Consider the following 12,773-nt stretch of genomic DNA (forward strand, 5'->3'; position numbering starts at 1 on the left):
TCACAGTGACACAATGAAGAGCATCTGTGCCGTCAGTACGGCTGTGGTATCTCATCTAAGCGCCATGCTGGAGACTGGGTGTTGTACAAGGGAAGAAATACAGAGGAAACACAAATTAAGTCAGTGCTGAGGAAGAATTGTGAGAGAGCAGCAAAGCCAGGCAGAGCCATTACTCTTCGGGTGATGCACTCAGAAGTGCCTGAGCTGTCCTGATGCCTCCCTGCACCGAGGCCAAGGGAGAAACTCAATAACTTCACTCTGCTTCTGTGGTCCTCAGTGCAATTCCCACTGCTGATCTTGCTGAGAAAGACAGGCAGAAACTCCAAAAACCCCATCCTTTCTGCCTTAGCAAGACCACATGGTCATCTCCCGTTTCCAGCCCTTTTCTCATTCTGCTTCGGGTTGGTGCTTGCACAAAGGTCTCTTTGCTTCTCTCCTCCCCGCTGGGGCTGGGTGCTGAGAAGGGGCTGAGCACAGGAGTGATGTGAGTGGAGGGAAATTTTGGGACAGTTCCGGACTGAAAATGAAGTAAGAACAAAAGTGGATAAAATGCACTGGATCAAGTTATGTATCTGCTATTAGTGGCTGGATAAAGAGCCCGGCAGTCCCAAACACACAAAGGATTATAAACACCCAGAGAAATACTCTGTCTATCACCATAGCCACGTATTTCCAATCATCTTCCACCTGTAATAGGAAAAAAAAAAAAAAAAAAGGAAAAAAGATAAACTACATGTAATATAAAATTTTGAATTGACGTTATTTGGTAGAAATGCCCCTTGTGCTTTTGTACATGGGGAAGGACACACATACAGGCAAGAACATTGCTTGTGGTGTTTATGGTTGTTGCAGTGTCTTTAGAGGGGCTGATTTGCTATCCATATTTACCAATTTTGGCTGAGAACATCAAACACTGTCCTAGCCTACTGATTATTTCTAAGTCTTCAGGTCTGTTGGCAAGCCGTGGCTGTGACTGAGATGGCAAATAGGACCTGGTCACTTGGTGGGTGCAGAGTGAGCTGATATCACAGCAGGCTCAATCACCACAGCTGCATCTTGCCAGAGGATCCTCTGTGGCCTGATGGCCCACATGAGAGACAATTTGCTGTTCTGGCCTGATTTGCCCCCCTCTCACTCCAGTTAGTCTCAAATGACTTGTCAAAGGGGACAAATGGACTTCAGCAAAGCAAGCGCCCTGACTGAGCACAGCAGTGTCACCTGCTACGCAAGCCAGAGTGATTTTTGTATCTCTCTGAGAGAGACACCCTACAGCCACACTTGGTGAAGTTGCTGCCCTTTGAGCTGTACCTGTGTGTGAGGACCACTTCAGAAGAGTCTTCACTCATACAAAACTAGCGAGTGGTTAAGGGTTCTCTGCTGAGGGGTCTTCCACTTTCCCAACTTCTTGGTGTTTTCCTCCAAAAGGCTGCTGCTTTACTTTTTGTGAAAGAAAACACGGCAAGAACTCCTGATGCTGTAAAGGTTGTCACAATTTTTAAAGGGCTTTTATTTATACAGGACGTGCACAATAGCACCCATATGGCTTCGTGTTTCTGGATGAAGCAGAAGCAGCCTGCAGAATCACTTCCTCAGTGCTTACCTGACAACAACCACACCCCCTCCATTTTTTTTTTTAACAAAAAGAGGATTTTCCCCATATTAATAATCCTGCTTCTGATCCTTAGCATGCTTTGAAAGGTAAGCTACAGAGCTGCTGACGCACACGCCAGACTAAGAGTACAATTGCATGTGGCAGAAGAGGTTTGCAAAACGCAAATCAGCATAACCGGCAGTGAAAGACTTATCGGGAGCTGTACAATCAAAGTGGCATGTTAGTTCGACTCCTTCACACAAAGTCTCCTCTTATTTGGAATACCTCAAAGAAAGCAGCTGAATGCAGTGCGTGGGTATATTTTATGCTGCTGTGGCACTGAAAACAGGGCTGAAATGTTGGGGTCTAGCAAAATATTTGGGGTATAGGGTATAGGCACTAAGCAAAGCTCAGTTCAGTCACTGCCTTCCTCTGTGCTGACCAACTCCTGTCTTTTGCTTTGGGCTCACCCATGAGTTCAGTCATCAGGCCTTAACATTAACACATTATTCAAAGTTATTCGTTTTCAGATGAAACCTCTTCTGGACATTTTTCAAGGGGGAAAAAATGATTTTTTTGGGTTGCACTGAAGTTGCATAAATTTGTACTGATTTCCAACAAAGACTTTTATAGAAAGAATGTGTGTGAATAATTTTTTTCACAAAATGTCAGTGTTGTTCTATAGGACAGAAATAACAGCAGTATTTCATTTTGAAATGGATTTTGCCTTCACATAGCATCTAAAAGCTTCAAAAGCAAATGCAAGAATTTAATGACAGATCAAAGGTAAATGTTTCATTCAGTTCAAAACTCTTCAAAAAAACATCTTGAAGTGTTGGGGAATTTTTATTCCTCGTGAGGCCTTGGTGGGTGTGTGCATGACAGTCTTTCTTGGAGCTGCTTTTAGTTGCGTGTTTACACCTGAGGAATTGGCCCTGGATTCTTAAGATTCCAATGTGCATCACTTTCTATGACAGTAATCCCAGGCAGGATGAAAGATTTATAACCTCACACAAGCTAATGCATTAGTTCAAATGCCAAATCTATTTTTTCTTTTTAAATCCCCTCTCCTTTTTATTTATTTATTTATTTATTTATTTAAGGTCTGGCCTTATTCATCTGATGCCTGCTTTTATTCAGCTGTCTTCCCCCCAAGCCAAACTTTTATTTCACAATGTGGTTGCCATGCCATGGCTGGAAATACCACATCGCTGAAGCCACAATTAGTCAAATCATAAGGAAGAAAAAAGAGAAGAGAAGAGAAGAGAAGAGAAGAGAAGAGAAGAGAAGAGAAGAGAAGAGAAGAGAAGAGAAGAGAAGAGAAGAGAAGAGAAGAGAAGAGAAGAGAAGAGAAGAGAAGAGAAGAGAAGAGAAGAGAAGAGAAGAGAAGAGAAGAGAAGAGAAGAGAAGAGAAGAAGAGAAGAGAAGAGTGAAACTAAGTGTTGGCAACAGCATTCTGAAAGCAATATCTACCAAATATACCGCTAGCTGTGAACAGTCCTTTTCCAGAAAAACAAAACAAAACAAAACTCTGTGCAGCTAGACAAGCCCTGCTGTTCAAAAAGCAGTTCCCAAATGTATTTGTTCCCTTGCTAACACAGAAAAGAGGTGTCACTGCTCACCAGGGCTGCAGAGTTCACGAGCCCCAGAAGGGCAGTTCCTTCTGAGGAATTACAGAAGTAGGGCTGGAAGGCACTTTGAAAAACCTCACCTGATCTGTCTCCTGCCTCATGGCAAAATCAACTCTGCCTGAACCCCTGCGGATCAAAACTCGTTCCTCATGACCCCCACAGCAGTGGCTCTTCTTACCCAGAAAGTTGTCCATGCGTCTAATCTAAAACTGCCTTGCTGCTTGAATTATCCACCATAGACAGAGGAGGAACAGCTGAAATATTTTTTTCTTGTTCCATCCACAGTGGGTTATTTGGCTCCTCCCCTTTCTGTAGCAAACTTTGACCAATTCACAGGTCCCCAGATTTTCTTCTCTAGACACAACAACTCTGCTACCCTTGAGCTGGTCTCCCTGCATCACAATTTTCTGCCCTCACTTGCTGTTTTATTGTGGGATGCTGCAAGCGTGGCCTCGTGCCCACCTCGGTGACAACCTCCCTTACCTCTTTGGTTTCATTTTGGGACCTCATGTTCTCTGCGATGAACTGAACGCTGCTAATGACGTCCTTCACTTCTGGGGAGTACTCTGTGTACTCTGCCATCCACTTCAATGACTGGTGGCTCAGTCGTCTTCTTTTGGTGGTAGTGAGTTCAGCCGCTTTATCACAGTGACAGCACTGCTGCTCCTTGTGTAGTTTGCTATCTTTGTGTTTGCTGTGCTTTGATTTGCCCGAGGTACTGGCTGATCCTTTCTTGGTCTTTCTGGAGATGCTTTTTTTCTGCTGTTCCAGAGGCCGCTGCATCAGCAACACTTTGGGGAGCAGGCTAAGAAAGACGTTTTTTACCCATCTGGGCATTGTGTGTGTGGTTGGAGTTCTGTAATGTATATTCAGGACAAACACGGTGATGACAATTGATAGGGTCACAAATATCATAGTGAAGAGCAAATATTCACCTACGAGGGGTATTACTAAAGAGGTGGACGGGATGGTTTCTGTGATCACCAGTAAAAAGACAGTCAAGGAAAGCAGCACAGAGATGCAAAGAGTCACCTTCTCACCACAGTCAGATGGCAGGTAAAAAACCAGCACTGTAAGGAATGAGATGAAGAGACAGGGAATGATCAGGTTTATGGTGTAAAACATTGGCAGCCTTCGAATATAAAAAGAATATGTTATGTCTGTGTAGATCTCTTCACAACAGTTGTATTTGATGTCATGTTTGTAGCCAGAAGCATCAACTATTTCCCATTCACTATTTTCCCAGAAGTCATTCATATCTACTTTGGAACCAATGATCAGAAGATCAATTTTGGCTTTGTCATAGGTCCATGAGCCAAATTTCAGTGAACAGTTCTGATGATCAAATGGGAAAAAGGTAATATCCATAGGACAGGAGCTTTTAAAAATAGCTGGTGGGGTCCAGGTGATCATTCCATCATAGCGAAGGAGGGCTTTGGTCTTGCCTTCAACTTGAAAATCCCCCACAGCACTAGAAAGACAAATGAGGAAAAGAAAAGAAAAGAACCATGAAAGAAAAATAATGTCTTTCACGGATACTGCAAGATACTACTTTTTAGTGAAAGGGTAAAATGGAAAATTGTTCATCATACTTATTGTACAAGACAATGTCTGGTTTCCAAATTTTATCTGCGGGTACCCGAACAAATTCAATTCCATCGTATTCTTTGGGATCCCATCGCAATTTGTAGTCATTCCAAATCTAAAAGAAGAAAGGAAAAGGATTTTAAAACCATCTGCTATCAGCAAGTATCTGCCTCACAGATCTTCCTCATAAGCGACATATATACATCAGTCCTGATAAGGACTGAAAGAGAAGCATGTGTAGAAGGGGACAATGATCTGAAAAGACAGCAAGTCCATGAATTGGAGAAACACTGGACATCGGTGAGTGCTGTCTGCTATCTCCTTCTCTGTGAGGAGCTGGGAAATCAATAGCTACCAGCTGCTGACAAGCTGAGATCTCTCCTCTGGCTTTCCACATCCACAAGCAGCAATGTTGTTACCTCCCAGGCACAAACAGGAAACTCAGGCCTTGCTGCTGCTCTTACTAGAGTGGAGCCTGAAGACTAAAGGAGACCAGCATCTGGGTGAGAAGGGAGCTGCATACACACACGGACAGGTAGCCATGGCCAGGGGATGTCACTGGCTCTAGAGGGGCAGTGAATTACCATAGGGACGCCCAACAGCTCGCTTTCATTGTTATCTAGCGCCATATCACTGGGCCACGCTCCATGTTCTCCCAGTCTGCCCTGAAGGTCTTGGTTGTAATTACAGGAGCTTTTCCAGAAAACTTTGTGTGGACCACAACCATGTGCTGAAGGAAGCTGCTTTTGGTGGAAGATGGCTCGTTTCTCTCAGCAATTTAATTTCTTTAAGGATCTTTGTTTATGTATGAGTACTAAAAACAACGGGAGAAAAGGAGGCATGTAGCTTTTGCTCAAAAAATGTTTTGGTTGGAGCCTTGAATATGGATATGACCTAGGATTGCAGAGGCTCATATTTAATCACTCCTTAAAGTTATTAAATCCAGCTCAAATTCAGCTAAATTTCCTGGATGAACCAATAATAATGAAGTTGGAGGAACACAGCAGACATGAAAGCTGGAGATGCAACTTCTTGGGAATAAGAATAAAGAAATCACTTTTTCAAATGTGAGTTTAGTTAATGTAACTTCTTGTTTCTACCTTTAAACACTTACTACAAAACAAGCTCTTGTTCTGTAGATCTGACAAGGTAATACACGTTTCATCACTTTAATGCAAAGTACATAAGAAATAAAATGCAATCACTTACGTGTCTAAGCCACAAATTGGTTTCCATAATCTGATTGACTTCATCCTAGAAAGAAATACAGACATGCACATCTTCACTCACAAATCACTTACCGTATGCCGAGATGGCCACAACTTATTCTGATAAAAATGGAAACAAGAATTCCACATTAACTGATACCTGTGACTCTCAGGAGGATTATAGGCTACTTCTAGGGGGGTTTGTGAAAGATAAATATGCAGAGCTAGGCTGATTTCAGGGGAATTACCTATTGTACACAGACATCTGCAGCTCTACTGAATAATTTTTAAGGCCTTACTGAAAAATTATGCCACACATTTGTGTGGCATACAAAGACCTACACCAGTGTGCCTGGGGCCTGAGTACATGGAAGACAGAAATCTTTCAATTAACCCTGTTAGTGTCAGGGGAGAAAGGGTGTGCTGGTGTCCATGTGTTTTGTTGGATTCAGTTTTCAAAATGCTCTGTTTACATAGCACAGTACTGGTCAAAATTCAAGGAAAATGACATCTATGGTGCAGTTCTTGCATTTCTATGCAAGCTGCTAGAGCAGATGAACCAAACCTGCACTAAGTTCAGCCATTTTTGCACTGAAAACTTGTGATTACGGTCACTCTCTGCTATCACCAATCAGCAATGAATAATGAAAGAGCTGCAAGAGGCACAAATATATATAAAAAAAAAATGGATCCAGTTCTAAGAAGTCTTCAGCCTAAAGGTAGTTTGAAAAACTCAGATTACATAAATATATGAATGCAGGGTGGCATTTGCAAAGAAAGTATCTGTGAGAATACTGCTTTGAGTAGTTCTTAATAATTAAACATGCAGGATTAAAACTTCTAAGACATTTACAAAACAAAGGGTGAAGAAAGTGCTGAGAATTTTCAGCCCTGAATACAGAAGATTAAGGACCAAAAAATCATGACTCTTGAAAAAAAAATAAAAATAGTTTACTTATGATCTTCCATTTATTTATTTATTTATTGAAACCCGTCAAGTGACCTGCAACACTGAAACAAAATAATTGCACCAAGGAATTTCCACAGGTGAGAGCTGCCTCCACCAACTTTCAATGCCTGCATTTATACTCTCAAGATACCTTAGCTCTGTCACCCTGGCTGCTCCTCACTGCTTGTCTGTCACATCATTATGGACTCAAGAACCCCCAGAATTCAAACTCAGCCTCTGAGTTCATCATTTGGATGATTTTCCCCACAGAGGGGGGGCATGGATGAAACAGGGCCAGGACTTGCTTGCTATATGGTGCACCCCAGATCACACAACACATACCCAGCTCCATGCTCCAAACCAGTAGCTTGCACATCCCTTATGTTATTTTGAACCAACCAAACTGAATAAAAATTTAAAAAAAAAAGCATGCAAAAAATAAGATTTTGTCTCTCAGGATGACTAGGAAAAGACACAGACCCACGGGAGAACTGGGCTGCTCGTTACAGAGCACGGACACAACCAGGTGTCTCTGGAGTGGGCTGGCTCTGTGCAGTGGTCCTGAACATTTGGCACGGCTGCTGCAGATGCCAGGGGCTGCTGCCTTGAGCAGAGGGATTTGACATGGCAGAGAGAAGGAGCCAATCTGTACAGTTTGAACAGCTTGTTTGAGGAATTGAAGTGACTCGGCTGACAGAATGGCAAATGTCTCATCATGCACGCATATGCACAGCTGATAACGTCAGCTAACAGAGCTGGAGGTGCAACTACTACAACGATGTCTGCTGTTTAGCACTTTGTGTGTTTGGCATCCGTGTCCAAATCTCAGCAGCACGCTGCAGTCAGACTTACCACATTTGTAAGCTGGGTAATGGCCAGCTCGAAATGCACTGTGACAGGATCAGACACGTTTTCCACCGGCCTGATGAACTGGTTGTAGTGGGTGAAGAGTTTATGAAATAGGCGTTCCTCTGATTCGCAGGCTGCGGTATCTGGGTTCATAAAGACAAAGAACAGGTACTTCAGAGGTAAGGATGAGGAAAGGATGTTAAATAACATGCTACTCCATGCTTTATTTCTGGTTCCTGTGCACACCCCTGTGTATCAAGACACAGAAGCTTCCTTCTGCTCTGAAGGAAGTCCAGCTCTTTAGTTCTGTGAGAAAACAAAACAAAACAAAACAGGAATTTTGTAATACAGAACTGTTCTTTGGGAAGAAGCAGATTAAAACTGTAATGTCAATCAGTACAGGACAGGCTGAATGGCTTAGCAGGAAGGAGGTGTATGAAATCTGCTACACCCCAAATCTGATATAGCTATTTTCCTAATGCTCAAGACAAAAGGTTTAATTGTAAATGGAAAGATTAAATAGTGTGAGCTCTGCCAACACCAGCTCAGAAAATGACTTTTCTTCAGTGATTTTGCTGTTTCAACACACTGCTATAACTTAGCACCTGCAATCCAAAATAGGACACAGGGGCCTGTAACTCAACGGATGTCCTGCGGGAAGGTGCTTAGACTAAACATACAGCACTGTTTTCATGCTCAGGCCACTATTTCCTTTGTTTTGGAAGAGGACATTTCTGCCTCTAAAGTAATACAAAGCAAGCTCAGATTCAGGGGTTTATCACAATTAAAAGCTGAAATGCCTGTTATTGATTACTTTCATTTATGAAAGAAAATTGTACTAAAACTTCTATGACTTGATGTTTTGTTCCATCCTTTTTGCAACTTCTAGAGAAGATATATGAATGTCTGCAGAATTTGGTTGTTTTTATGTTGTGCATTGTGTCTTTCAAAAAGGGAATTTCAATTTCCTTTTCAGACCTCATCTCCATGCAGTGCAATGTGACGAGAAGTACCCTACCGTGGGAAATTGAGTTTTCGAACATAATATCACGACTAAAGCCACCAAGCCCAAAATCATGTTTCCTTTGAAATTTTCCAGCTGGCTTCTTAGCAGACACAAGCTTTAAAATAAAACACCAGAAACAGACAAGTATTTAGGCCTTTCATTTTTATAGTTTGGTAGCAGATCCCCATTCTGTTGATGTTGCTTTAAGACAATGCCTTATGCCCTGCTAGTGCAAACACTGTTAATTCACAAAGGTCTTGGTCTCTCTCTTGGTGAAACTTTCTGAAAAGGTGTCGTGACTTAAAAGCAGAAATCCTGCTGAAAGTCTGTGAGATCTGTGCATAGAAATCACCCCAGCACATTCAGCAACAGATCACAAACAACAGAGAACAAAATATATTGAGTTTTTGCTATTGAATGTGTGCATACAGAACATGCAAACATTTAACTTGCCTTATTTAAACAATAGCAAAATTCAAGCATCAAGCAAAAATACAAGAACTCATTTTTTTTCTTTGTTAGAAACAGTTTCTCTGTTAGTTATCAGACTAAAATGAAGAGTTTTAAACATGAAGACTAAGGTTGCTTTAGCTCTGTTAAAATATAAAATAAAATGTTACAGGTTTCAAGACAGGAATAGCTGGCAGAAGCTTTAAATTGAATTGATTCCAGGGAAACAGAAACAAGAGACAGTGACTACAAAATATTTTAGAGACTAGCATCAGAGACAGCCTACCTTTAATCAAGGATGTGACCATGAATGCCCACACACCAAAAGCAGGATACCACCGAGACAGCCACCTCTCGGGATGCATTGCTGGAAGCAGAGCAGACCTTGCTTTTGAGAAGAGAGGTCTGGAGAAACCCAGAAACAGACAGCGAGAAGACACAGGAGCCCCTTGGATGGTAAGTACGTGGTGCAATGATGGATTTCAGTTTTGCATTTGCAGCAGACTCTGCAGTCTGGTAAGCAGAGCAAAGCCTGGCAGAGTTGCTCCTACTATCAGCAGGCAGGAGAGCTTTTGCTGTGCAGAGAGGGGAGCCGGAGCATCCTATCAGGTGACTTTCACATCTCCAGTCACTCGCACCCTTGCCTCTGGGGGAATGTGTGAGAGTGCAGGCGAGGGAGGGAAGGGGAGACGCAGGGCAGCTGTGTCTTGTGGAGTATGTGTGGGGGAACCCATCCATCCCTCCATGTGCTGCTTCAAAAAACCCCCATCCAAAAGCAGCTGCTTGGACTGCTGTGTGGTGCTCACCTGAGTGAGTCTGCTGGAATACACAGAGATGAAACAATTTCGCTTTATTGCAATTCTGCAGCAGGAGAAGTGGATGCACACCTCTACCAGAAAACACCTGAGCCTTGAAATCAGAAGAGCATCATGTGAGAGAATTACCTGAGACTATTCTGGGTGAATAAATCTAAGAAAAACAGATTTATTATTGCCTTCTGACAGGAACAACTAGGCATGCAAAGTTCTTTCCTGACAGACAGGCCAGCTCACAGCACCTATTTTCCTATGATTTTGGGATGTGTGTGCGTGCAGTGATTCCTGAGCCAGCATCTTGCTAGTGTGGAGGCAGAGCAGTCGAATCAAGGGCAAACACCAGGTGCTGCCACAGGTGTATCAGACAGACTAGGGTCACTGGGGCAGAGCTAATAAGTTACTCTTATTAATAGGAGTTTAAAAACAAAAATGCAGATCCTGATCCTGTAAAGATCAATGCATGTTCACTGCTCAGACTCTCAGTATGTATGTCGTAGCAGCAGGAATGTCTGGTGAGTAGGAAAAAAAGCCTGAGAAACTGAGTGTCCTGCTTATCTGTGGAGGGGTGAAGGGCACCGCAGGTTTCCTGGTGCCATCCAGCCTCACAGAAAGCAGCTGGGACAGTGATTCTCCTTTATGTGAGCTCCGTACAGCAAGAACATGTCTGAGTGGCCGGATGAAAGCTTTGATCGAAGCAGAAATGCTGCTGATCTCCAGGCAGTTACGTTGTTGAAGTGTGGAGGGGAGAGGAAAGGAAAGCCATAAAAGCAAAAAGCAGAACACAGAGGCAATGCTGAAGCCCAGGGTGAGAAATCTCCTTCCTTGCTACTGAAGTTTCTAAAACATGGTTAGAAAATAAGACATCTGCATGGATGAAAGAGACTTAGGAATGAGCTGTCTGAAAAGAGATGATATTTGAAGTGGACAAAGTTGCCCATGGCAAATTTTGAAAGATGAAAAGTCAGCCTTGGAGGGCTGCTGACATCCCTCACCCCAGAGCTTACTGGAGTCTGTGGATCCTGCTGCTGACCGAAGGAACCCCAAGCTGAGCCACTCCTCGGCAGGGAGCCGAGGGAAGAAAAGAATCACACCACGGCAGTGTTTTGGTGGCTGTGAGCCATCCTGCCCCCTCGAAACCAACAGCAAAATAAACGTGGTTGTAAGTAAGGACAGGCAACAAGGCATGGCTATGAAGCATTTGCAAGCTGAAGGTAGATGTGAATTATTCTTAAAAGTGGTTTAAAGATGCAAGTATGTGTTTCAGCATAAAGATTTTTTCCTGAAAATTTCCATCTTTCCGACGCTCTCTGAGAAAATAAAATGTGAGAACCGTGAAAAGTGTTCTATTTTGTGTCTGGTTCTCCCGTGTTGCAGTTTGTTAGAATGGTATCAACAGCCCAGGTCCATAACCTTGCCATTCCCATTATCCAAGGAATCTCGTATTTCCTCCTGAATTTGTGCTGCCCATCGACACCTGCTAGTGGCTGTACTGCATCACGGCACGTGCACTCCAGCTGAGTCCAGTGCATGGTGAAAACAAACTGACCCCAAATTCATATATTTTGGCGTTTCCAAAACTTGCTGTTCTTCCAAGTAACGGGCAAGCCAGAGAACTGGGTGACACTGATCACCCAGTGAGCAGACAGGAGCACCATGCCTGCCCTTCAGGGGAGGCTGAATGGAAAGGAGATCAGACTGGGCTCTGACGATCCACTGATGAAGCACCCAGATGAAGAGGCCAGAGAGACCTGATGAGGTGTACAGCCTCGGGGACAGGGAAGGCAGCTGGGTGCAGAGAGAGAAGTCAGTGAATCGTTGCTGTGAAGGAAGGTACCTCACTGAATCCAACAGAATTGGCTGTGAAAAAAACATCAGGACCCACTTGGAGGTTTGCCTCTGTGCCCTGTAGTTCTGGCTGAAGGCTCATCCCCTGATGCTATTGGCAACTTCAGTGACAGATACTGGCTTTTTGAGCCAGCCCAGGGTTTGAAAAACTGATTTTTCCCCCTCTCTGTTACCAAGTAATTCACTGCTGGAGATCCATATCTGAATTTTTTGTAGGCTTTGAAAATGCAACAGGCTCACCTGCACGTGGCCTGTGACAAACACATTTTTCCAGAGTGGGTCAGCCATGCACTGACCGTCTGCTGAGTGTGGGAATTCACCTCCCAGCCCTGCTGACTGCTTGCCAAATGCCTTTTTTTTTTTTTCTTTTCTTAAACTTTTTTTTTTTTTTTAAACATTTTTTAGGCATTTGCTTTCCTCTGTTCAATTTTTTTCTCCTCCCTTCTCTACCTGTCCATCTTCATGCCCCTTTTCCTCATGAAGAAACCACCAGGGGAGCAAGAGGTGATGTGAAAAATAGGGGAGAGAGAGGAGCATAGTAAGTCTCCCCCCTCTTCTCTTGTTCTTTTTGTTCCTGTTACTTGTTCTTATTCTCTTTTTCCTCCTTTTATGTCTGCTACAACCTCTGTCTTTCTAGTCATCCCTTCTTTTCCTCTGTACCCCTGATATCTGACATTTCCCATGCTGTACCTGTCTTCTCTGTACAGAGTACAGCCTCATCAGAGCAGAGGATCGCTGTTAACCTGTGCTCGTACAGTGCTGAGTGCAGTCAGGGTTCCCTGTTTTGTTTGGCTCCTGCATATCACTGCAATAAACCAAGCTTATAATGCATTTTTTCAGGA

General features: G+C 43.2%; 1 protein-coding gene across 2 annotated transcripts; it reads right to left on the bottom strand.

The window, feature by feature from the left end:
• Positions 1–84: 84 nt before the first annotated feature.
• On the bottom strand, positions 85–9,862 carry CHRNA6 (cholinergic receptor nicotinic alpha 6 subunit). 2 transcript variants are annotated; one of them, XM_084503001.1, is made up of 6 exons: positions 9,558–9,862; positions 7,819–7,958; positions 6,019–6,063; positions 4,815–4,924; positions 3,706–4,693; positions 85–687 (listed from the first exon to the last, which is right to left on the bottom strand). In XM_084503001.1, the coding sequence occupies exons 1-6, from the start codon at positions 9,634–9,636 to the stop codon at positions 565–567; spliced, it is 1,485 nt and encodes a 494-aa protein (XP_084359127.1). In that variant the 5' UTR covers positions 9,637–9,862; the 3' UTR covers positions 85–564. The 2 variants fall into 2 exon arrangements, with proteins under 2 accessions (XP_084359127.1, XP_084359126.1); XM_084503000.1 differs by having other exon boundaries at positions 85–517; positions 9,558–9,860.
• Between the last annotated feature and the right edge of the window lie 2,911 nt (positions 9,863–12,773).

Source organism: Aythya ferina (assembly GCF_964211825.1).
Source record: "Aythya ferina genome assembly, chromosome: Z".
Lineage (NCBI taxonomy): Eukaryota > Metazoa > Chordata > Aves > Anseriformes > Anatidae > Aythya > Aythya ferina.

What these genes read in the sequence shown, in the direction of transcription:
- CHRNA6 (XM_084503000.1), bottom strand. Translation starts at nt 9,636, where the DNA reads ATGCATCCCGAGAGGTGGCTGTCTCGGTGGTATCCTGCTTTTGGTGTG. An exon ending in GGTCACATCCTTGATTAAAG is followed by an intron (nt 7,959 to 9,557) that starts GTAGGCTGTCTC and finishes TTATGAACCCAG; the next exon opens with ATACCGCAGCCTGCGAATCA. An exon ending in GACATTGTCTTGTACAATAA is followed by an intron (nt 4,694 to 4,814) that starts GTATGATGAACA and finishes TTGTCTTTCTAG; the next exon opens with TGCTGTGGGGGATTTTCAAG.